The 22697-nt window shown below is 50.4% G+C and overlaps 1 protein-coding gene across 1 annotated transcript; it reads right to left on the bottom strand.

Annotated features, from left to right (window-relative positions):
* Positions 1 to 427: 427 nt before the first annotated feature.
* On the bottom strand, positions 428 to 2027 carry LOC142246702 (chemerin-like receptor 1). The gene is made up of 2 exons (XM_075319764.1): positions 1965 to 2027; positions 428 to 1615 (listed from the first exon to the last, which is right to left on the bottom strand). Exons 1-2 carry the CDS (start codon positions 1965 to 1967, stop codon positions 428 to 430), a joined length of 1191 nt encoding a protein of 396 aa, XP_075175879.1. The 5' UTR covers positions 1968 to 2027.
* Positions 2028 to 22697: the final 20670 nt, after the last annotated feature.

The following is a 22697-nucleotide window of genomic DNA, read 5'->3' as shown; positions in this document are numbered from 1 at the left end:
TTTACATATATTTAATAATTATTGTGCTAATTAATTCTATTATGCGTATTGGCTCTTAATATACTAAAAAAAATATTTTGTCCTATACCCTGATTTTAGACTTTACCTAACTTATATAAATTTTTCATCTTTTGGTAATTTTTTTAATTGTATGGTCCTTTATTTCATACCCTTTGCAGTCTTCTCATAAGGAAACCCTGTCTGTTAATGCACTTTACAAATTAAAATAGCTGTAAAGGAGACTATTTTTAATCTATTTAATAGCATTTTTTGTTTGTTTTTTTTAAAAAAAAAAAGGGTTTTTTTATGATGCTTTGACCCCCATTGGTTGAGGGTTCCTTCTCACTATTTATGAGGGTCTTTTTGAGACACACATAAAACATTTTTTGGTACATCAGGTACCTGACCATGAAGATAATCAGCGGTGTCAGCCGATCGGTGACTGAATGGACGGGAGGTCGCCCCTTCCAATCATATCAGAGGCCACTGGATGAGCAGATGTATCGGGAGTTGTGGAAAACCTTTTTATCACTCTCAGTCTACTTCTTCCTAAAAAATTAAGAAGTTCACTCCTTGCTTGCTTTATTACCAAAACATACACTACTGGATTTAGAAAAGTGTTAGTAGCCGCTATGCTGAATAAAAGCGGCAAAACCGCAGATAGTTTATACATCAAAATCATCTTCAAAGTGGAAACAGACACCAAGAAAGTGATATAGGTTAAAACATATGGAGTCCTGGCACAGAAAAAGCTCATGACGGCAAAGATCACCAATCTGTAGAGCTTGGAAGATGCCGCCATCATGGAATTCTTCACATGGAGAGCGATGATGATGTTGGAGGATAGGATCACACACAGCGGGATACAATAACCAACGAGTGCCAGTGGCACCACGAGACGCTCCGTTGTAACAGTCATTTCCGTCCATTCTGCGACTAATTTCCTTCTTTTGGAAGCGTCTGAGATATTTTCGCACATTTCTAGTGACTTATTGAGTGGCTCATTTTCCGATTCGTAACTTATTTCGTATGCAACAAGAGAAGTGTCGTAGTAAGACAGGGTGCACTGATTTTCTTCATATACATCACTATAGATAATGGCTGGAGTGCTACATAAGGCCGATGATACCCAGATGAGTGCGCACATAAAGCAGCAAAATTTCTGAGAATGAAAACTACGGTGCCATATTGGTTTAGCGACAGACAAGGCGCGATCAATATTCAGCACGGTGAGGATGTAAATACTGGCGTATGTATTAACAAAGGCAAGAAAGTTGTAGAATTTACACATACTGGACCCATATAGCCATTTTCCTCTTATTTCGGACACACCATGTAAAGGCAAAATCAAAATAAAGGTGAAATCTGCCACGGCCAAGTTCAGGAACCAGATTTTATATTTGTTCTTCTTCAGTAAGAATCCTGTGATAATGATGACAAGAAGGTTGGCGGCAAATCCGATGATGCAAGTCATTATTGAGAGTATAAAGTTGAAGTATTGGAAAACTGTTGGGTGGCTTGCGCTGGGCGATAAGGCTCTTAACTCTGGAGAACTGTTCACCAGCCAGATCAGATGGCACATTTTTTCAGGTATTTCTTGGTCCATGGTTAGAAACTGCAGGACACAAAAAATTATTCAAAAGAGATTGGGAACATACATTCTCATAAAGAAGCATCTAGAACAAAATTATATTACAATATATCATAGAGCTATTAGTAATAGTATAGGGGCTAGGACATGTCTTATTTATCAGTCAAGGAGGCCGAAGACATCTGTTCCTGTTGTAGACTTTATTCTCATATGAGGAAACAACTTAGAAGCACCTTCCAGGATCAATAGGCAAGAGTGTCTGTTTTTCTACAATTACATCTGTCTTTTATAGCTATACATACAAAGAGACAGCTGTAAACAATCCTTAAAATATAAATCCCTTAATTCACAGCTCACCAGATAAGGAACTTACCATTATCTATTCTAGATAAGATGTTGTTTGTCTTGAATAAATCGTTATCTTCTGCCCTATTGTCCAGACAAGAGAAGCCTATATAAACAAAGTATGGGGGGAAATAGTTTATGCTCTCCCTCTTTGTGCACATTTTTTCAAGTATTTCTTAGTCCATGGTTAGAAACTGAAGGACAGAAACAATTATTCAAAAGAAAATGTGAATGTTCATTCTCATAAAGAAGCAACTAGAACAACATTATATTGCAATATATCATAGAGATATTAGTAATAGTCCAGTATAGGGGCTGGACTAAGAGACAGCTGTAAACAATCCTTAAAACATAAATCCCTTAATTTCCAGATCACCAGATAAAGAACTTGTAAACATTATCTATTCTAGATAAGACATTGCTTGGTTTTTAATAAATCTTTATCTTCTGCCTTATTGTCCAGACAGGAGAAGCCTAGATAAACAAAGTCTGGGGGGAATAGCTTACTCTCCTCCTCTTCGTAAATATTTTTTCAAGTATTTCTTAGTCCATGGTTAGAAACTACAGGACAGAAAAAATATTCAAAAGAGAATGTGACTGTTCATTCTCATAAAGTAGCAACTAGAAAAAAATTATATTACAATATATAATAGAGATATTAGTAATAGTCAGTATCAGGGCTAAGACTATGTTTAGTTTAGTATTTGTGACAGGAGAATTTCTTATTTATCAATAAGAGGCCGAAGACATCTGTTCCCGTTGAAGACTTTATTCTCATATGTGAGGAAACAACTCAGAAGCACCTTCCAGGATCAATAGGCGAGAGTGTCTGCTTCTCTATAATTACATCTGTCTTTCTATAGGTATACATTCAAAAGAGACAGATACAAACAATCCTTAAAACATAAATCCCTTAATTCCCAGTTCACCAGATAAGGAACTGGTAACCATATTCTATTCTAAATAAGACATTGTTTGGCCTTGAATTAATCTTTATCTTCTGCCCTATTGTCCAGACAGGAGAAGCCTAGATAAACAAAGTTTGGGGGAATAGCTTAATCTCTCCCTCTTACTGCACATTTTTTCAAGTATTTCTTGGTCAATGGTTAGAAACTGCAGGACAGAAAAAATATTCTAAAGAGAATGTGAACGGTCAATCTCATAAAGAAGCAACTAGAACAAAATTGTATTACAATATATCATAGAGATATTAGTAATAGTCAGTATAGGGGCTAGAACTACTTTAGTATTTGTGACAGGAGAATTTCTTATTCATTAGTGATGAGCGAGTATGCTTGTTACTACTCGGTACTCGCACGAGTATCACTGTACTCGGGCTACTCGGCGGGGACCAAGTAATCTCGCGATACTCGTGCTGTACTCGTGGTCTTCATCCCAGCATGTTGGCGCTCTTTAGAGAGCCAGCCCTCATGCAGGGATTGGCTGGCAGACCACTGCAATGCCACAGCCCTGTTAGTTGTGGAATTGCAGTGATTGGCCGGCCCTCACAGCATGACCGTGCCTTTAGCCCGACACTTCCCCGCTCGGCTAAGCCCCCTCCCACACTCCACTCCGCATGTATATATATATATATACACGCATACACACACACGCACGTTTTTTTTTTTAATTTACAATGTATGGTTTCAACATGCTGCCGGGGGTCATTTCAGAATAATACTCGGGTCTCCCATAGGATAACATTGGGCTCGGTGCTCGGGCCGAGTACACGAGTATCTTGGGATGCTCGGCCCGAGCCTCGAGCACCCGAGCTTTTTGGTACTCGCTCATCACTATTATTCATCAATCAAGGAAGCCAAATACATATGTTGCCGTTGAAGGCTTTATTCTCATATGTGAGGATACAACTCAGAAGCACCTTCCAGGATCTGTAGACAAGAGTGTCTGTTTTTCTATAATTACATCTGTCTTTTTATAGCTATAAATATATCCATACAAAGAGACAGTTCAAAACAATGCTTAAAACATAAATCTCTTAAGAGGTGCTTCACACATAGCGAGCTCGCTGCCGAGATCGCTGCTGAGTCACGCTTTTTGTGACGCAGCAGTGACCTCATTAGCGATCTCGCTGTGTGTGACACTGAGCAGCGATCTGGCCCCTGCTGCGAGATCGCTGCTCGTTACACACAGCCCTGGTTCGTTTTCTTCAAAGGCGCTCTCCCACTGTGACACACAGATCGCTGTGTGTGACAGTGAGAGAGCGACAAATGAAGCGAGCAGGGAGCAGGAGCCGGCGTCTGGCAGCTGCGGTAAGCTGTAACCAAGATAAACATCGGGTAACCAAGGTGGTTACCCGATATTTACCTTAGTTACCAGCCTCCGCAGCTCTCACGCTGCCTGTGCTGCTGGCTCCGGCTCTCTGCACATGTAACTGCTGTACACATCGGGTTAATTAATCCGATGTGTACTGTAGCTAGGAGAGCAAGGAGCCAGCGCTAAGCAGTGTGCGTGGCTCCCTGCTCTCTGCACATGTAGCTGCATTACACATCGGGTTAATTAACCCGATGTGTACTGTAGCTAGGAGAGCAAGGAGCCAGCGCTAAGCTAAGCGGTGTGCGCTGGTAACTAATGTAAACATCGGGTAACCATACCCGATGTTTACCTTAGTTACCAGTGTCCGCAGCTTCCAGACGCCGGCTCCGTGCAAGCGCAGCGTCGCTTGCACGTCGCTGCAGGCTGGGGGCTGGTCACTGGTCGCTGGTGAGATCTGCCTGTTTGACAGCTCACCAGCGACCATGTAGCGATGCAGCAGCGATCCTGACCAGGTCAGATCGCTGGTCGGATCGCTGCTGCATCGCTAAAGTGTGAAGGTACCTTAATTCACAGCTCACGTGATAAGGAACTTATAACCATAATCTATTCTAGATAATACATTGTTTGGCCTTGAATTAATCTTTATCTTCTGCCCTATTGTCCAGACAGGAGAAGCCTACATAAACAAAGTCTAGGGGGAATAGCTTAGGGTGCCTTCACAATTTAGCGATGCAGCAGCGATCCGACCAGCGATCTGACCTGGTCAGGATCGCTGCTGCATCGCTACATGGTCGCTGGTGAGCTGTCAAACAGGCAGATCTCACCAGCGACTAGTGACCAGCCCCCAGCCAGCAGCGACGTGCAAGCGACGCTGCGCTTGTACGGAGCCGGCGTCTGGAAGCTGCGGACACTGGTAACTAAGGTAAACATTGGGTATGGTTACCCGATGTTTACATTAGTTACCAGCGCACACCACTTAGCTGTGTGTGCAGGGAGCAGGAGCCGGGACTGGCAGCGTGAGAGCTGCGGAGGCTGGTAACAAAGGTAAATATCGGGTAACCACCTTGGTTACCCGATGCTTACCTTGGTTACAGCTTACCACAGGCTGTCAGACGCCGGCTCCTGCTCCCTGGACATTCAGGATTGTTGCTCTCTCGCTGTCACACACAGCGATGTGTGCTTATCAGCGGGAGAGCAACAATAAAAAAACGAACCAGGGCTGTGTGTAACGAGCAGCGATCTCACAGCAGGGGCCAGATCACTGCTCAGTGTCACACACAGCGAGATCGCTAATGAGGTCACAAAAAACGTGACTCAGCAGCGATCTCAGTAGCGATCTCGTTGTGTGTGAAGCACCCCTTACTCTTTCCCTCTTCCTGCACATTTTTTCAAGTATTTCTCAGTCCATGGCTAGAAACTGAAGGACAGCAAAAAATCATTTAAAAGAGAATGTGAACGTTCATTCTCATATAGAAGCAACTACAACAAAATTATTTTACAATATATCAGATATTAGTAATAGTATAGGTGCTAGGACTATATTAATTTAAGTATTTGTGACAGGAGAATTTCGTTTTTATCAATCAAGGAGGCCGAAGACATCTATTTGTGTTGAAGACTTTATTCTCATATATGAGAAGACAACTCAGAAGCACCTTCCAGGATCAATAGGCGAGAGTGTTTGTTTTGGACAAGATGGAGGAGGCGTTGGACCCAAAAGCAGTGACACCCATCGACCGCCCTCTAGGTGAGTATAATAAAGGTATTTTTTACGTTAAATACATATATATATATAAGTTTAGTGTATGTATGTTTGTGTGTGTGTGTGTGTGTGTGTGTATGTGTGTGTACGTGTGTGTGTGTGTGTGTAGGTGTGTGTGTCCGCTAAAGGAATACGCACCGTCGCATTTACAATCACAAAATTTTGCACAGACGCCTGATGTGACTCAGGGAACGTCATAGACTGTATTTTAAAGGGAAAATGTAACCCCGCACTTTACGGTTATTCGTAAAAAAAAACTTACTGTTTTGATGTGTGAGGTAATATATTGGATGTTTTGACAGCCTGAAGATTTATCAGGTGGCCTATAGCAACCAATCACAGCTCTGCTTCTATTTTGCTACAGGTCATTAACCCTAGAACGCATACCTGGGGCCTCGCAGGCCTGCTAGGTTACTTGTTTTCTACGGTAGATTTCTATGTTTGCGCGTTCTAGGGTTAATAGGAGCTCTGATTAGTTGCTATAGGCAACAAAGGACATTCTTAGTATAAGAAACTTATGTATGAGGTAATATGATGTTGGTAATTAGAGGGAGAGCGGGAGAGTGAGAGAGAAAGTGGGAGAAAGGGAGGGAGAGTGGGAGAGAGGGAGATTGGGTGGGAGGAACAGTGGGAGGATAACCTTGTATGCGATTTGATTCATATATCCTTCTCAAAGTTTAATCCGCCCATTTTCTAGAGTAAGGTAATCTTCTCTGATGAGTCTAATTTTCAGCTTTGCCCAACACCTGGTCGTCTAATGGTTAGACGGAGACCTGGAGAGGTGTACAAGCCACAGTGTCTTGCAGCCACTGTGAAATTTGGTGGAGGATTGGTGATGATCTGGGGATGCTTCAGCAAGGCTGGAATTGGGCAGATTAAACTTTGCGAAGGACGGATGAATCAAGCCGCATACAAGGGTATCCTGGAAAAACAGTTGCTTCCTTCTGCTCAGGCAATATTCCCCAACTCTGAGGACTGTTTGTTTCCAGCAGGACAATGCGCCATGCCACACAGCTAGGTCAATCAATGTGTGGATGAAGGACCACCACATCAAAACCCTGTCATGGCCAGCCCAATCTCTAGACCTGAACCCCATTGAAAACCTCTGGAATGTAATCAAGAGGAAGATGGATAGTCACAAGCCATCAAACAAAGAAGAACTGCTTACATTTTTGCACCAGGTTTTTGCATAAGGTCACCCTAAAGTAGTGTGACAGACTGGTATAAAGCAGCCAAGACGCACGAAAGCTGGGATTAAAAATCATGGTTATTCCACAAAATATTGATTTCTGACTCTTCCTGAGTTAAAACATTAGTATCGCTGTTTGTAAATGATTGTGACCTTGTTTTCTTTGCATTATTTGAGGTGTGATAACAATGCATTGTTTTGATATTTTGACCATTTCTCATTTTCAGAAAATAAATACAAAATGCATTGATTGGGAATTCGGAGACGTTGTCAGTAATTTATAGAATAAAAAAACAATTTACATTTTACTCAAAAATATAAAGAGGAAAATCAGAAAAACTGACAATTTTGCAGTGGACTCTAAATTCTTGCCAGAGCTGTATATATACAGTGTATATATATATACATATATATATATATATATATATATATATATATATATATATATATATATATATATATATATATATATATATATATATATATGGTGCAGTCTAGGTTATATATATATATTATTACCAGTAGAAATGATATATACTTACGGCAGATTAACAAATGCCTTGTCGAGGCTAATCCCAAGCTAGTTCTTAAATGCTTTAGCAGGGTCGACAGATACTATGTGGAAGTTCTGGTATAATGGGTTAGCCTCTTTTTCCCAGAGTCTGCAACATTAGTAAATTCCTCTGCAGTTTTTTCTTTTAGCAGCATCACTGGAAATCATGTTAGAACTGGTAAAAAAAAAAAGTAAAGCTAAACTTTCTCATTGGGGGGTGCTCATTACATTTTTCCTCGGTTGCACTTAGTGCTATTAATAATCCCAGCTGAAGCTCTCGCTCTTCGTTTTCCTGTGGTTTGCTCCTGGCTGGTGCTGTCCCTCTACAGTTATTCTGCTCTTTATTGGGTCACCCCCATGTACGGAATTACCAATTTATTAAAGGGCCAGTACACAGCTAATACTACTCACTTCAGCCAGTTGCCAATGTGCCCTGGATTTTTTAAGGGACAGTCCTATGTGGCTTCGGCCATGAGCAATAGGATCCATTAAGTTCCTGAAATTTGATGAAGTATTTATTTGAACCATTTCTCCAATTTTGACATATGCTTCAGATCGTTGTCCTGCTGGAACACTATGTCATCCTTTTCATACCTATAGTACTGGAGTATACGAATTAACTTGTCTTGCAGGATACTCACATATAGCTCAGCAATGAGACCACCATCCATCCTGGTCAAGTATCCAACGCCTTAGGCTGTGAAACAACCTCATATGATCAGGTTTCCTTCACTGAACTTGACATTTCCTTCAATTCCGTTAGCCCATTTTCTAATTGTTTCTTCCAGACCCATTTGCCTCCATCAGAGTCGTCTGTTGACTTTTGTCTCATTGCTTCAAATCACCCATTTCCAATCTTCTACTACTGTCCACTTTCCTACTTTGGAAACTCGAGCCAACTGTCACGCTTTACTCTAAGATGTACAATAGCAGTACAGCGCAGTAATGTGGGACTGAGAGGATTCCTGAAACTATCTGAGAAGGTAGTTAGCAGGTAAACCACTAGGGGGCGTAAAAGTGGAGGAAACGTATGAGCAGGGAATTCCCTAGCAGAGGTAATACTAGTCAAGCCCCCCAGATGGCAGTAGAATCGTCAGAAAGCCGTGTCACAACATGAGGTCTTGTAAGTACACAAGGGCAAAGTCTAAACATAGTCAGAGGGAAGCAAATAGTCAGTAGCCAGGAAATCAGAGCCTAGAAGCGAGGGGGAATGGGAAGACAAGACAGAATTAAGGTAAACAGATAAGGAACGAACAGGGAGACAGCGGGAGAGACACTGATGGAAACAGACAACAGAAGAGGTTAACAGGTCAGGTGAACACGGAGGTCAGGAGGGGGCAGGGCAGACAACAGGTCACTCAAGAGCAGAACACAGCAGAGCCAGAAGTATCACTGGCGAAGTCCAAGAGAAACAGTGCCCTAATAAAGCAGCCTGACCTCCAGAACGAGGCAGAAAGGATTAACCCCTAACGTGACCTGCATCAGAAGTGAAACTAAAAAAAAGGCTCAGCTCCAGCTGAGCCAGGAGTCAATCATGACACCAACGCTTCTTATGGAGATATTGAAGTTGAGACTTCTTCACCTTTTTTCTGGCCACATTTCAGACATGTATAACGTGCGTTACACGGTGCTTGTCTGGACGTCTGTGATCTCACTATTATGAAGCATAAGAGCCGCCTCAACTGCCAGGTTTGTCACCAGAACGGATAGACCTTGTCATGAGCCGACTTGTTGACTCAGATTTTTCTTGATGTCCACCTCTTGACTTTTGAATGGATGGATGGATTTTATTTCTTATTCTCCCAACACTCTTGGCCTCACAGGATGCAGTTCGGCAATTTTCTTGCCCAAGAGACCGCTATTGATGAGCTGGATGATGCTCAGTCTCTTTTATTGGGAAATCTTCTTCATGGCAGCTCCTCAATTCAAATCAGTGACCTTTTGCTTGGGAATCAACCTACTTACACACTGAGCTATTAGAGAATGTGAGAACAGGTTGTAATTTGTAGTATACAGGAAGAAAAAGGTTTGGAAACACCAGGAGTAAAACAGTAACAATGTAGTGACCTGATAAGAATCTGCATAACAAATCATATGCTAAATAGTTGCAAGTGAAATTTATGTATGAGATAGCCAAGGTGATCTTCTATAAAATGAAGGTTGTCTGATGTTCAAAGCTGTAGTGGATGGTGAGATATGGAGGCTAAAAGTCAAAAGTTCAAAATATTGTTATCCTGTTGCTCAACTGTGTCAGCAAAAAGGAGGAAGCGGATGTGTGTCGCCCGGGGACCAGGGGTACTCAGATCCGGGCCACGGGGTCACTTCTGTGGGTATCACGGTGGCGTGACCCGGTCTGTGATCCCAGGCTCCACAGTAAAAGGGGATTTGGTAAGGGAAATTGTCCGTGACGCCACCCACGGTTGTGGTGAGATTGGAACACCACCGCTGCTCTGGACGGGGATCCCGGGAGTAATGTTATGGAGCAGCTAGATGTTAGTTCCCCCCTTCGTGGGTAGGGGGTTGGTTGTCCCGGGGCCCGGTGAGGTAGGTGGATGGGTAGCAGGCGGGTTACGGGGCCTGGTGAGGTGCAGGGTCACGGGGGCAGCGCGGTGCCGCACGGCACGGTGGTACTCACTCAGCCGGTAATGATGATGACACAGTTCTCAGTAAAACACACGGCTGGATGGACGGGTCCCACAGACGGCTGCGGTTGTTGTTTCTCCCCTGACCCAGTTTGGTGGTGTAAGTCCTTTCTTTCGCCTCCGTGCACACTCCTCCTGCATTCCGGCTGCCAGCTGGCTCCCCGGTTCAGTACCGGTGGGCCACCGCCCAGCCCCGGCTACCTACGGTTCCACCAACTGTCTCCCCGGCTCCCTGCAGACGGCCACTACCGTCTGCCTGACTTTCTGTACGAGGGCCCTAGGCTCCCACCTAGGCCCCTGGCTATGTCTGCCTCTCTGCAGACCTCCTCTCTCTTCCTCTGCCTGAACTTGTCTGGGCTCGTTTCCTGCCTCAGGCCAGCCAAACTCCTGGGTGGGCGTCACCATCTCCTGACTCCGCCCACCTGGTGTGTCTGTCTGAGCCCGAGGAAGAAAGCAGGTCACTTTGGGGATGTCTGCTGTGAACTGCTGGAGGTGGGGGTGTGTGTGTTGTGATCTGTGGCCCCTGGCTTGTCCAGGGCGCCACATTCCCCCCTAGCAAAATGCAGACCGTCCTCGGGCTGCCCGTCCATCACCGGTTTTATTTATTTTTTTAAACTGCAAAAGATTAAAACATTAAACACAAGCATTTTCAATCATCCCACAACGGGATGCACATTACTTGAACGTTGCAACAGTAATCAAACATTTTTAATAATAACAGTGGAACGGGTCCTTCAGTCACCCACCCAAACAACCTGGCCCTGATGCTGCCCCTAAGCAAATGGGCAGCACCCCTTGACCCCAGTCCAGAACCAGGCTACCCAGATAGTTAACGGGATGGGTGCTTCGCTGCCGTTGTGGCTGGGCGGACTGCCGGAGCCGTCGTCATCTCCGTCGCGGCCGGGCGGACTGCCGGGGCCGTCGTCATCGGCGGTGCGGCTGGGATGGAAGCCGGGACCGGTGGCAGGGCAGTGACGATGGTAAGGCCTGGGCCCTCCCTCACAGACGCTGCGAGCTCCGCTACCAGTGACAGGGGTAACGGGTCGGTCGGGGTGTTGGCCGCGGGCACGGGCACCAAGGTTTCAACGGTGCCGGACGGACGGGACATCTTGTGCAGCGGTGTTCCAGGAACCAAACACGGGCAGAGTCCTGGCGTCCCTGCTTCCACAGCCGCGGTTCACATGCGGCCGGACGCCATCCCGTCTCCCTTAGTCTCTTTTTGGCACTTCCTTCTTCAGGGGGTGGGGCTCCACTTTCGCGCCTTTCCTGCTCGGGGAAGACGCTCGAGCGGGAAATTTTTCGCACCCAAGATGGCGGCTTTGCAAAATTTTCGGCCGGACACCTCCGGCGGTAACAAGGCGCACCTCTACAAGACGGCAGAGCGGTAAGATCCTGTTCATGACACCAAATGTGTCGCCCGGGGACCAGGGGTACTCAGATCCGGGCCACGGGGTCACTTCTGTGGCTATCACGGTGGCGTGACCCGGTCTGTGATCCCAGGCTCCACAGTAAAAGGGGATTTGGTAAGGGAAATTGTCTGTGACGCCACCCACGGTTGTGGTGAGATTGGAACACCACCGCTGCTCTGGACGGGGATCCCGGGAGTAATGGTATGGAGCAGCTAGATGTTAGTTCCCCCCCTTCGTGGGTAGGGGGTTGGTTGTCCCGGGGCCCGGTGAGGTAGGTGGATGGGTAGCAGGCGGGTTACGGGGCCTGGTGAGGTGCAGGGTCGCGGGGGCAGCGCGGTGCCGCACAGCACGGTGGTACTCACTCAGCCGGTAATGATGATGACACAGTTCTCAGTAAAACACACGGCTGGATGGACGGGTTCCACAGACGGCTGCGGTTGTTGTTTCTCCCCTGACCCAGTTTGGTGGTGTAAGTCCTTTCTTTCGCCTCCGTGCACACTCCTCCTGCATTCCGGCTTTCAGCTGGCTCCCTGGTTCAGTACCGGTGGGCCACCGCCCAGCCCCGGCTACCTACGGTTCCACCAACTGTCTCCCCAGCTCCCTGCAGACGGCCACTACCGTCTGCCTGACTTTCTGTACGAGGGCCCTAGGCTCCCACCTAGGCCCCTGGCTATGTCTGCCTCTCTGCAGACCTCCTCTCTCTTCCTCTGCCTGAACTTGTCTGGGCTCGTTTCCTGCCTCAGGCCAGCAAACTCCTGGGTGGGCGTCTCCATCTCCTGACTCCGCCCACCTGGTGTGTCTGTCTGAGCCCGAGGAAGAAAGCAGGTCATGCATATATAAGCAGGTTTGAAGACCAGTGTAATTGTGGCGCCCTGGACAAGTCTGGTCGTCACAGAACTACACCAACACACCCCACACCCCGGTTAGGCACACCGAAGTCAAACACAAAAATCCTTGTTGCCTTCCTCCAGGGGCTGATGACCACACCAGGGGGTGGGCCAGGCGGTTGGCCCTGCCCACCGAGGAGTTCACAGTCCTGGAGGCGGGAAAAGGAGTCAGATGAGATTAGAGAGTGAAGTGGCAGTGAGGAGACTGACCGTGTCCGGGTGCATGGCCTGGGCACATACAGCAAGGTTGGCAGACGGTGGTGACCGTCTGCAGGAGAGGCTGATTGGAGCGAACCGTAAGGACCGTGGACGGGCGGTGGCCCGACGGTACCGGATCGGAGAGCAAAGAGAAGCTAGCACCATCCGGCAGGGCTTACGGACCCCGACCAGGCTAGGAGTCGCCGTAAAACTGGTCAAATCCGTTAGCGAAGGGAACCTCCAGGGTTTCCCAGCAGTCAAGACCCGATTGAAGGCAACAGCTCACACCGTAAAGGGAAACACAGTCACCGCCAAGGCTACAGTTCCCAGGGCCAGAGCCTGCGGGCAAAAGGGTCTCCTTTAGCATCCATCCAAGCTGGGGAGCGGGTTACCGGTGGGAAGCCATTGGAACCGTAAACACAACACAGGTGCAGGGAAAGGCAGTCACCATCAACCTACCGGGAGGAGAACAACCGCAGCCGTCTGTGGGACCCGTCCATCCAGCCGTTTCTTTGAACAGAGACTCTGTGCGAATTACTGGCTGAGTGAGTACCACCGTGCCGTGCGGCACAGCGCTGCCCCCGCGACCCTGCACCTCACCAGGCCCCGTAACCCGCCTGCCATCCCTACCCCTCACCGGGCCCCGGGACAACCAACCCCCCTACCCACGGAGGGGAGAACCAACATCCAAGCTGCTCCCTGTCATCGCTCCCGGGATCCCCGTCCAGAGCAGAGATGGTGTCATCAATCTCACCACAACTGTGGGTGGCGTCACGGACAATATCCCTAAACCACACCACCCCCCCTTTCACTCACGGGCGAGGAACGCCGCTCGAGTCCCCGGGATCCGGCCCACCGCTCGACCCACCACCGAGCAGCAGCAGCAGCCGGACCCGAGCAGTGGGTGAGCGCAGCGTCCCCTCCTCTGCCCGCGACAACTTGGCGTCACGAACAGGATCTTACCGCTCTTCCGTCTGGTAGAGGTGCGCCTTGTAACCACCGGAGGTGTCCGGCCAAAAATTTGTAGAAGCCGCCATTTTGGGCGCGAAAAGTCCCCGCTCGAGCATCTTCCCGAGTAGTGGAGGCGCGAAAGCTGAAACCCCACCCCTGCAGAGGAGGAGCCGGAAAAAGACTAAGGGGGACGGATGGCGTCTGGCCACATGTAGCCCGAGGCTATAAAAGCAGGGACGCCAGGACCCTGTGGCCATCTTTTTGTTCCTGGAAAAGGCCGCTACAGCGATGCACCAACCGTTCCGCAGCACCGTAGCCCCCGCGCCCGGGACCGCGGCGTGGGTGGAAGTCCGGACCGCCCAGCTACAGCAACGGCTGCAGATCCGCGTGCAGCTCCTCCTGGAGGAGTGGGAGTCCGACATGGCGGAGGTGGTGGCGGATATAAGGAGACGCGAGGTGGAGGGAGATTTGGAGGAGCGGGTAAGAGACCCACGCCCCTGTATTCCGGAAGGATCGGCCACTGCGGCTGAGGGACCCGGCCCATGCCCGCTCACCCTGCTGCCTTCCCCGCTATCCGTGTTAGTCGTTACCACCCCGCCACTAGGCCCGCTACCCACCCAACCGGTAGCGGTACCCCGCCTGTCCGCCCAAGCGGACCGACCTGCAGCTGAGGTCCGTGACCGTGCAGCACCCGCTCCCTTGGAAGACGCCAAAGGTCGAGCCCGTTGGTGAAGCTGAACCGGAGGCACCGCTGACCGTGCCTGACCCCGCACCGGCCCCGGCAGCCCGTCTCGTGCAGGAGGAGACGGAGGCTCAGCGGGAGAGGATCCCTATGCTCGTTCCCCACACCTCGGCTGAGGTTGCGCCGGGTCGCCGCTGTAAGGCAGCACCCCAGGCCAAGTCACTGCGGGACCTTCCACCCAGATTGTCAGTGGTGGGCAGCGTCAAGGAGGTCTCGCGGGGCCCGACCTGTGCGTAGGGGCCCACAGCGGCCCCGTATTGGAACAGGGAGCCGACACCGCTGGGCCTGGAGATTGCCGAGAGGGAGAGAAGGAAGGTGGAGTTGGTGGCCCGCACTATTGAAGAGAAAGAGCGCCTCCGAAGAGCCACCTTCCGGGTGCGGGGCCCGAGATATGAAGGACAGGTCCGGAGATTTGATACCCAAAGGGGGTATGGCTTCATTTACGAACCGGGCCTGGAGGCCGAAGTTTTCGTGGCCCGGAGGGATGTGAATGATCACTTACCGGAAGACCATCCCAGCCGCAATCTGCTCCCCGGTGACCTCGTCAACTACACCCGAAATTGTGGGGAGAGGGGATGGTACGCCCTGGGTGTGCGGCTGAGAGTAGGCCAGGGGCTTCAAGCGCCCGGCAAAAGGTTGTCCCTGTTGGGACCATCAGCACCGTTGTTGTTGAAAGTTTTTAAATGATAAGTGAATCAACCGAAGAAGTTTACCTGATTAAACCGTGATTAAACCGGCCGTTGCCTGCAACTGTTGTCCCCGTAGGGACTGTCTTTAATCCATGCCTAAGGAACTGCTTACGGATAAGCCCGAGAACTTGCAGGGCAACCACAAACTTAGTGGAATGTAAATAAAAATGTTGTTGGCTTGATACCGTTACCGCCTCCGGAGAGGCTGATTTGGGAGGATGGGCCTGGAGGAAAGGGATGGCCCAGGCCCGCCACTACCGAAACCGGTGGCGATCCTCCGGGGGTTCAGGGGTTCCCCATGGACGTGGGTCCCCTGAAAGAGACAGAACCCGCTCGGGCAACTTGGTTCTGGACTGGGGTCAAGGGGTGCTGCCCACTTCTTAGGGGCAGCATCAGGGCCAGGTTGTTTGGGTGGGAGAAGAGCGGACGCCGTACCATTGAAAAATGTTTATGATGTCTTTACATGTTTTTACCGTTTTTACTCTTTTGCAGTTAAACAAAAATAAAACCGGTGATGGACGGGCAGCCCGCGGACGGTCTGCATTTTACTAAGGGGGAATGTGGCGCCCTGGACAAGCCAGGTTGTCACAGAACTACTCCAACACACCCCACACCCCGGTTAGGCACACCGAAGTCAAACACAAAAATCCTTGTTGCCTTCCTCCAGGGGCTGATGTCCCCACCAGGGGGTGGGCCAGGCGGTTGGCCCCGCCCACCGAGGAGTTCACAGTCCTGGAGGCGGGAAAAGGAGTCAGATGAGTTTAGAGAGTGAAGTGGCAGTGAGGAGACTGACCGTGTCCGGGTGCGTGGCCCGGGCACATACAGCAAGGTTGGCAGACGGTGGTGACCGTCTGCAGGAGAGGCTGATTGGAGCGAACCGTAAGGACCGTGGACGGGCGGTGGCCCGACGGTACCGGATCGGAGAGCAAAGAGAAGCTAGCACCATCCGGCAGGGCTTACGGACCCCGACCAGGCTAGGAGTCGCCGTAAAACTGGTCAAATCCGTTAGCGAAGGGAACCTCCGGGGTTTCCCAGCAGTCAAGACCCGATTGAAGGCAACAGCTCACACCGTAAAGGGAAACACAGTCACCGCCAAGGCTACAGTTCCCAGGGCCAGAGCCTGCGGGCAAAAGGGGCTCCTTCAGCATCCATCGAAGCTGGGGAGCGGGTTACCGGTGGGAAGCCATTGGAACCGTAAACACAACACAGGTGCAGGGAAAGGCAGTCACCATCAACCTACCGAGTGGAGAACAACCGCAGCCGTCTGTGGGACCCGTCCATCCAGCCATTTGTTTGACCAGAGACTCCGTGCGAATTACTGGCTGAGTGAGTACCACCGCAGCGCTGCCCCCGCGACCCTGCACCTCACCAGGCCCCTTAACCCGCCTGCCATCCCTACCCCTCACCGGACAACCAACCCCCCTACCCACGGAGGGGAGTACCAACATCCAAGCTGCTCCCTGTCATCGCTCCCGGGATCCCCGTCCAGAGCAGAGATGGTGTCACCAATCTCACCACAACTGTGGGTGGCGTCACGGACAATATCCCTAAACCACACCACCCCCCCTTTCACTCACGGGCGAGGAACGCCGCTCGAGTCCTCGGGATCCGGCCCACCGCTCGAGCCACCACCGAGCAGCAGCAGCAGCAGCCGGACCCGAGCAGTGGGTGAGCGCAGCGTCCCCTCCTCCGCCCGCGACATAATGTAATACTAAATAGTTAGGCATTTGCCGTATTTTTCGTATTATGAGATGTATCGGATTATAAGACGCACCCCAAATTTAGAGATAAAAAATTAGGAAAAAAAATGTAGTCCGTCTTATACTCCGGTGGTGTCTTACCAGGACGATGCTGGAGTAGGGAGATACTGCAGGCGCTGCGGTGGGGGTGTGACGCTGTGGCAAAACCAGGTAGTCACAAACAGTTTACATCCTCCTTGTTACCACCAGAAACCCACACTTAGGCATAACACACAGCCATTAAACCCTAGCCACCCCCTCATGATAATAGGGACACATCAGTGGGCGGGATCAGGCGGATGAGAACGCCCACCTAGGGGTCCTGAGGTGTCAGAGGACAGACAGATCTGTTGAGGAGGTGAAGGAAAGTGGATGTCAAGTGCAGACTGTGCAGTGTAGTCAGGGGTAGGAGCCCTTGGACTACCCGGCTAGGTGGCAGATGGTGAACAGGGCCACAGGCGACGGAGATCCGGTCGCGAAAAACCTTAAGTGGACCGTGACAGGGTTTTAGCCCGCCGGTGCCGACAGCGGGAATCCGGTCCAGAGGCCGTGCATAGTCGGGGTGCCTGGACCCTAGGGTGAGGAAGGTTGCAAGCCCCTCTCCAATTAACCAGCCGGGGACAAGGTTCCAGATTTTGTCGCATTAACTGCCCAGATAGAGCGAAACGGAAGCCCAACGCGGGGATAGGGTGTCCATCAAAAACCCACTGAAATCCCAAGGGTCAGCTTTCGCAGGCCACAGCTCCCAACACATACAGAACCGGGAGTGGACTTCTCCGTTCCATACGAAGTCGTCCAGAAGGAAAGGAAAGCACAAAGTGCAGGAGGAAGGGATACCTGTTTATCAACCTGGGTGCGGGACCCGAATGCACCCTCCTAAGGCGGCCGGCCACTGGCAATTTGGTTTACTACTGGACTTGTGTGAAATTACTGAACTGTGAGTGTCGCGGGCGGCGGGGCGCTGCGCTCACCACGCTCGGGTCCGGCGCTGCTGCTGCTGCTGCTCGGTGGCTCGAGCGTTGGGCCAGATCCGGGGACTCGAGTGGCACTCCTCGCCCGTGAGTGAAAGGGGTGGTTTGTTGGTGTTTGGGATGTCGGTTTGTGACGCCACCCACGGTGTGTGGTGAGGTTGGGGCACCACCGCTGCTCTGTACGGGGATCCCGGGAGCGATGACAGGGAGCAGCTGGGATGTTTCTCTCCCCTCCGTGGGTAGGGGGATTTTGGTAGTCCTGGGGCCCGGAGTTGTTGGCTGTAAGGTGGGTTGCGGGGCTTGGCCAGGTGCAGGGTCGCGGGGCAGCGCAGTGCCAGACGGCACGGTGGTACTTACTCAGCCAGTAACGCACACGGAGTCTCTGGTAAAACAAACGGCTGGATGGACAAGTCCCACAGACAACTGCGAAGGTCACTCCCGGTAGGTTGGCGGTAACTGTCTCTCCCTGCACCGGTATTATGTTCTCGGCCCCGATGGCTTCCCACCGGTAACCCGCTCCCCAGCGGTAGGTTGGCTGAGGGAGCCCCTGTTTGCCCGCAGGCTCTGGCCCTGGGAGCTCTAGCTCTGGCGGTAGCTTTCTCTCCCTCACGGTTTGGACGGTTGCCTTCAGTCGGGTCTTTACTGCTGAGAAACCCCGGAGGTTCCCGTCGCTGATGGATTTGACCGGTTTAACGGCGACTCCTAGCCTGGTCGGGGTCCGTAGGCCCTGCCAGATGGTGCTGGCCTCTCTTCGCTCCCTGATCTGGTACCGGCGGGCCACCGCCCGTCCCCGGTCCTTACAGTTGTGCGTCAATCGGGCTCTCCTGCAGACTGTCACCACCGTCTGCCAACCTTGCTGTTTCTGTGCCCGGGAGCACGTACCCGGACACGGCCAGTCAGTTCCTCTACTACCACTTCCCCTGACTCTCACTTTCACTCTCTTTTTACTAACTGCCCTTTTTTCCCGCCTCCAGGACTGTGAACTCCTCGGTGGGAGGAGCCAACCACCTGGCTCCGCCCCACCTGGTGTGGACATCAGCCCCTGGAGGGAGGCAACAAGGATTTGTGTCTGACCTTGATGTTCCTAACCGGGGTGTGGGGTGTGTTGTTGCAGTACCTGTGACGTCCTGGCTTGTCCAGGGCGCCACATGAGTACATCAGTGTCCCCCGGTCCCGCCCGGCACAGCACCTCCAGCAACCATCACTCCCGTGTTCCATCCTCGGGCCCCGGGACTACACCTCCCCTACCCGTGGAGGGGATCCCACCTTGCTGCCCCGCTCCATCAGCCCCGGGCGCCCCATCACCAGGCAGCGGCGGTGCCACCATCCCTCACCGCAACCCATGGGTCGCGTCACAGACACAACACCTCCCTTGTAAATATCTCCCCTTCCGACTGTTGTGAGGACGGACGGCCGTGCAAACCCTGGTCCGGTCACCAATCGAGCCATAGCAGCGAACCCGGATCTGAGCGGCCCCAGAAGCTGCAGCGGCCCCCGCCTGCAACAGGGGCTGTGCTGGCTGCGGTGATGGCTGTGCTAGCTGTGGTGGGGGCTGTGCTGGCTGCTGTGGGGGCTGCACTGGCTGTGGTGGGGGCTGCACTGGCTGCAGGCACCGTGCTGGCTGTGTGGAGAAGGGAAGTGCAGCAGATATCACAGATGCTCTGTTAGCAGTGCGGGTTTCAAAGACTTGGCGCCCGGAGTCGGCATGTGCTCAGATTGAGCTCTTGGCTCAATGACAAGCCGAGATCTCCGAGTTACCATTTTCCTTAAGTCTGCTGCTGGAAGATCAATGGGCTGGAGGTGGCGCGTGAACAGCTGAGATCTTGAGGCGAAAGCTCCATCTGCGCACTTGTCGGCACTCCAGGCGCCATTATTTGAACCCCGCACTGCCAACAGAGCATCTCACCTGCTGCACCACCCTGCGTCAGACAGCCCCCACCGCAGCCAGCATAGCCCCACACCACCAACAGAGCATCTCACTTGTCGCACCACCCTGCTTCACATAGCCCCCACTGCAGCCAGCATAGCCCCACACCACCAACAGAGTATTTCACCCGCCACACCGCCCTGCTCCACACAGCCCCCATTGCAGCCAATGCAGCTCTACATCGCTGACAGAACATCTCACTCGTCGCACCACCCTGCTTCACATAGCCCCCACCACAGCCAGCACAGCCCCCACAGCAGCCAGCACAGCCCTCACCGCAGCTAACACAGCCCCCACCGCAGCCAGCACAGCCCCCACCACAGCCAGCACAGCCAGCACAGCGCCCTGCAGACAGCCCAGCGCCGATTCTCCACCTCCCGGTAAGCTATATTCGCATTGTAAGAATTTTTAGGAGGGAAAGTGCATCTTATAATCCGAAAAATACGGTATATACAAAAATGCAAAAAAGAATATATACAAATGCAACAATATACCATACTAACCACTCATATTTAGCAAAGGGGAGTCACCCTACCTCCTCTGGGGGACAAATGGACGTGATAAGAAATGTTAGGTACTTTCACGCTCAATCTAGCACCTACATCAGGGCACGATACTCATGTGGGATGTATGTGTGTAAAATTGGACCAGTACAAGCAAGTGTGCTAAAAAAAAAGTTAACATGAACTTTTTGTGAGGTAGACAGTCCTATGAAATATTTACATGGATGGGATTTTTCTTTTGTGTTTCTTAAAAATACATAAATAACATAAAAACTTACCACATTCGCAAAGCTTATCGCTTGCCAGTGTCACAATCCAGTTAGCACATTTTCTGACGTCAGTTTTTTTCTTTAGTAAAAAAGAAAGAACTGAGAAGCCTTAAACTGATTTTCTGGTATATAGTGCATCAAGAATAAAAAACCTGTAATTGAATTAACAGGTATCTGGAAGGGGCCCATTTAATTGAATGTGATAAATTTTCAATCTCCAAATCACTAAAATAAAAAATAATGAGGGGGAGCATGAGATTTTTTTTAAATCCCCTTTTCGCATTTAATTTGCATTTTGCACCAAATTTATCGAATTTATATCGAGATTCGGCTTATTTCAAATTTCGGCAGATTCGCTCGTTTTTAATTACACAGTGTGAGGACGTGAGTGTCCATATCATGTCCACAGCACCCCACACCAGTAACGGACACAGACAGACAATTGCCCCCGTGCAAGAACTTTATATCGGCCCTTTGGTGTCCAAATTGTCATTGTAATGCACTATTCTACTATCTTGGAGGTGCAGGGATAGGAGGTTAGGCGGTATAGCAGGCGCTGCTGACCACAAGCTAAGCTAGAGTAGTTAATCGAAAACATAAAATTTATTTATGCACACTACGCGTTTCAGGGACATTCTGTCCCCTTCTTCAGGTTTCTGAAACGCGTAGTGTGCAAAAATAAATGTCATGTTTTTGATTAACTACTGTACTCCTTAGCCTGTGTGGTCTGTTGCGCCTGCTATACTGCCCAATCTCCTATCCTTGCTTACGGAACTTTCCTCAACACCTGTGGAGTAAGAAGTGGTTGGAGCTGCAGTGGACTCACTGGCGAGGATCGCACACCTGACCTGACACCGGGCTTAGGTAAGCACTACCTGGCCTGACCACTGCCAACAACAGAAAGCGACGCATCGCTAAAGACGGTTGCGGATACATGGACGGAGCTGCAGGTATCTCAGTGGCAACACAGAATGACCTACATCCTCATCTCGCTTTGACACGCTGACCACCAGAGTTGTGCAGGGCGCACAACCTTCCAAGGTGAGTGAGAATACACACAGGAGCGCTCCTTTTTTTCTTCTCTTTTACTATCTTGGAGGTGATAATGGGGTCCCCACACCTCTAGGGTCCTTGTGCTGCTGCACAGGTTGCACCAATGATATGTCCACCCCTGCCCCACACTAGATTGAAGCACTTCCTATCTCTTCTATTCTACCATTACAACCCATCTTATGATTGAGGTCTAATTGTATAAAGGGTGCTTTACACACTGCAACATCGCTAGCGATTGCTAGCGATGTCGAGCGCGATAGCACCCGCCCCCATCGTTCGTGCGACATTTGATGATCGCTGCCGTAGTGAACATTATCGCCACGGCAGCGTCACATGCACAAACCTTGTCAGCGACGTCGCTGTGACCGCCGAACAATCCCTCCCTCAAGGGGGAGGTGAATTCGACATCATAGTGACATCACTGCGATGTCACTAAGCGGCCGCCCAATAGAAGCGGAAGGGCGGAGATGAGCGGCCGGAACATGCCGGCCACCTCCTTCCTTCCGCATTGGCAGTGGACGCAGGTAAGGAGATGTTCGTCGTTCCTGCGGTGTCACACATAGCGATGCATGCTGCCACAGGAACGACAAACAACATCGTACCGGTGGCTGCAGTAATATTAAGGGAAGGAGCGACGTGTCAACGATCACCGTTTTTGAACGTTTGCGATCGTTAATCGTCGCTCCTTGGTGTCACACACTGCGATGTCGCTACCGGCGCCACATGTGCGGCACTAACGACGTGACCCCGACCATATCAGTAGCGACGTCGCAGCGTGTAAAGCACCCTTAAGACCGACACGTCATGATTTGCTTTGGATTGTTGCTATAATAAGAATTTTGTTATCTGCCTTCATAAAGTGTGCCGAGTCTTCTCTATCACTTGTTCCTGGGGTGGAAGGAACTCTACTTGTGCATCTAAACCGCAGGGTGCCACATATCGGACTGTTCAGACCAATAACTTTACTCACAGTTAGGCAATAAGGTAAATGGTTACGCAATCG

The sequence above is a fragment of the Anomaloglossus baeobatrachus genome, chromosome 7, assembly GCF_048569485.1.
Source record: "Anomaloglossus baeobatrachus isolate aAnoBae1 chromosome 7, aAnoBae1.hap1, whole genome shotgun sequence".
Classification (NCBI taxonomy): Eukaryota; Metazoa; Chordata; class Amphibia; order Anura; family Aromobatidae; genus Anomaloglossus; species Anomaloglossus baeobatrachus.
This window is presented reverse-complemented; position numbering and strand designations above follow the sequence as displayed.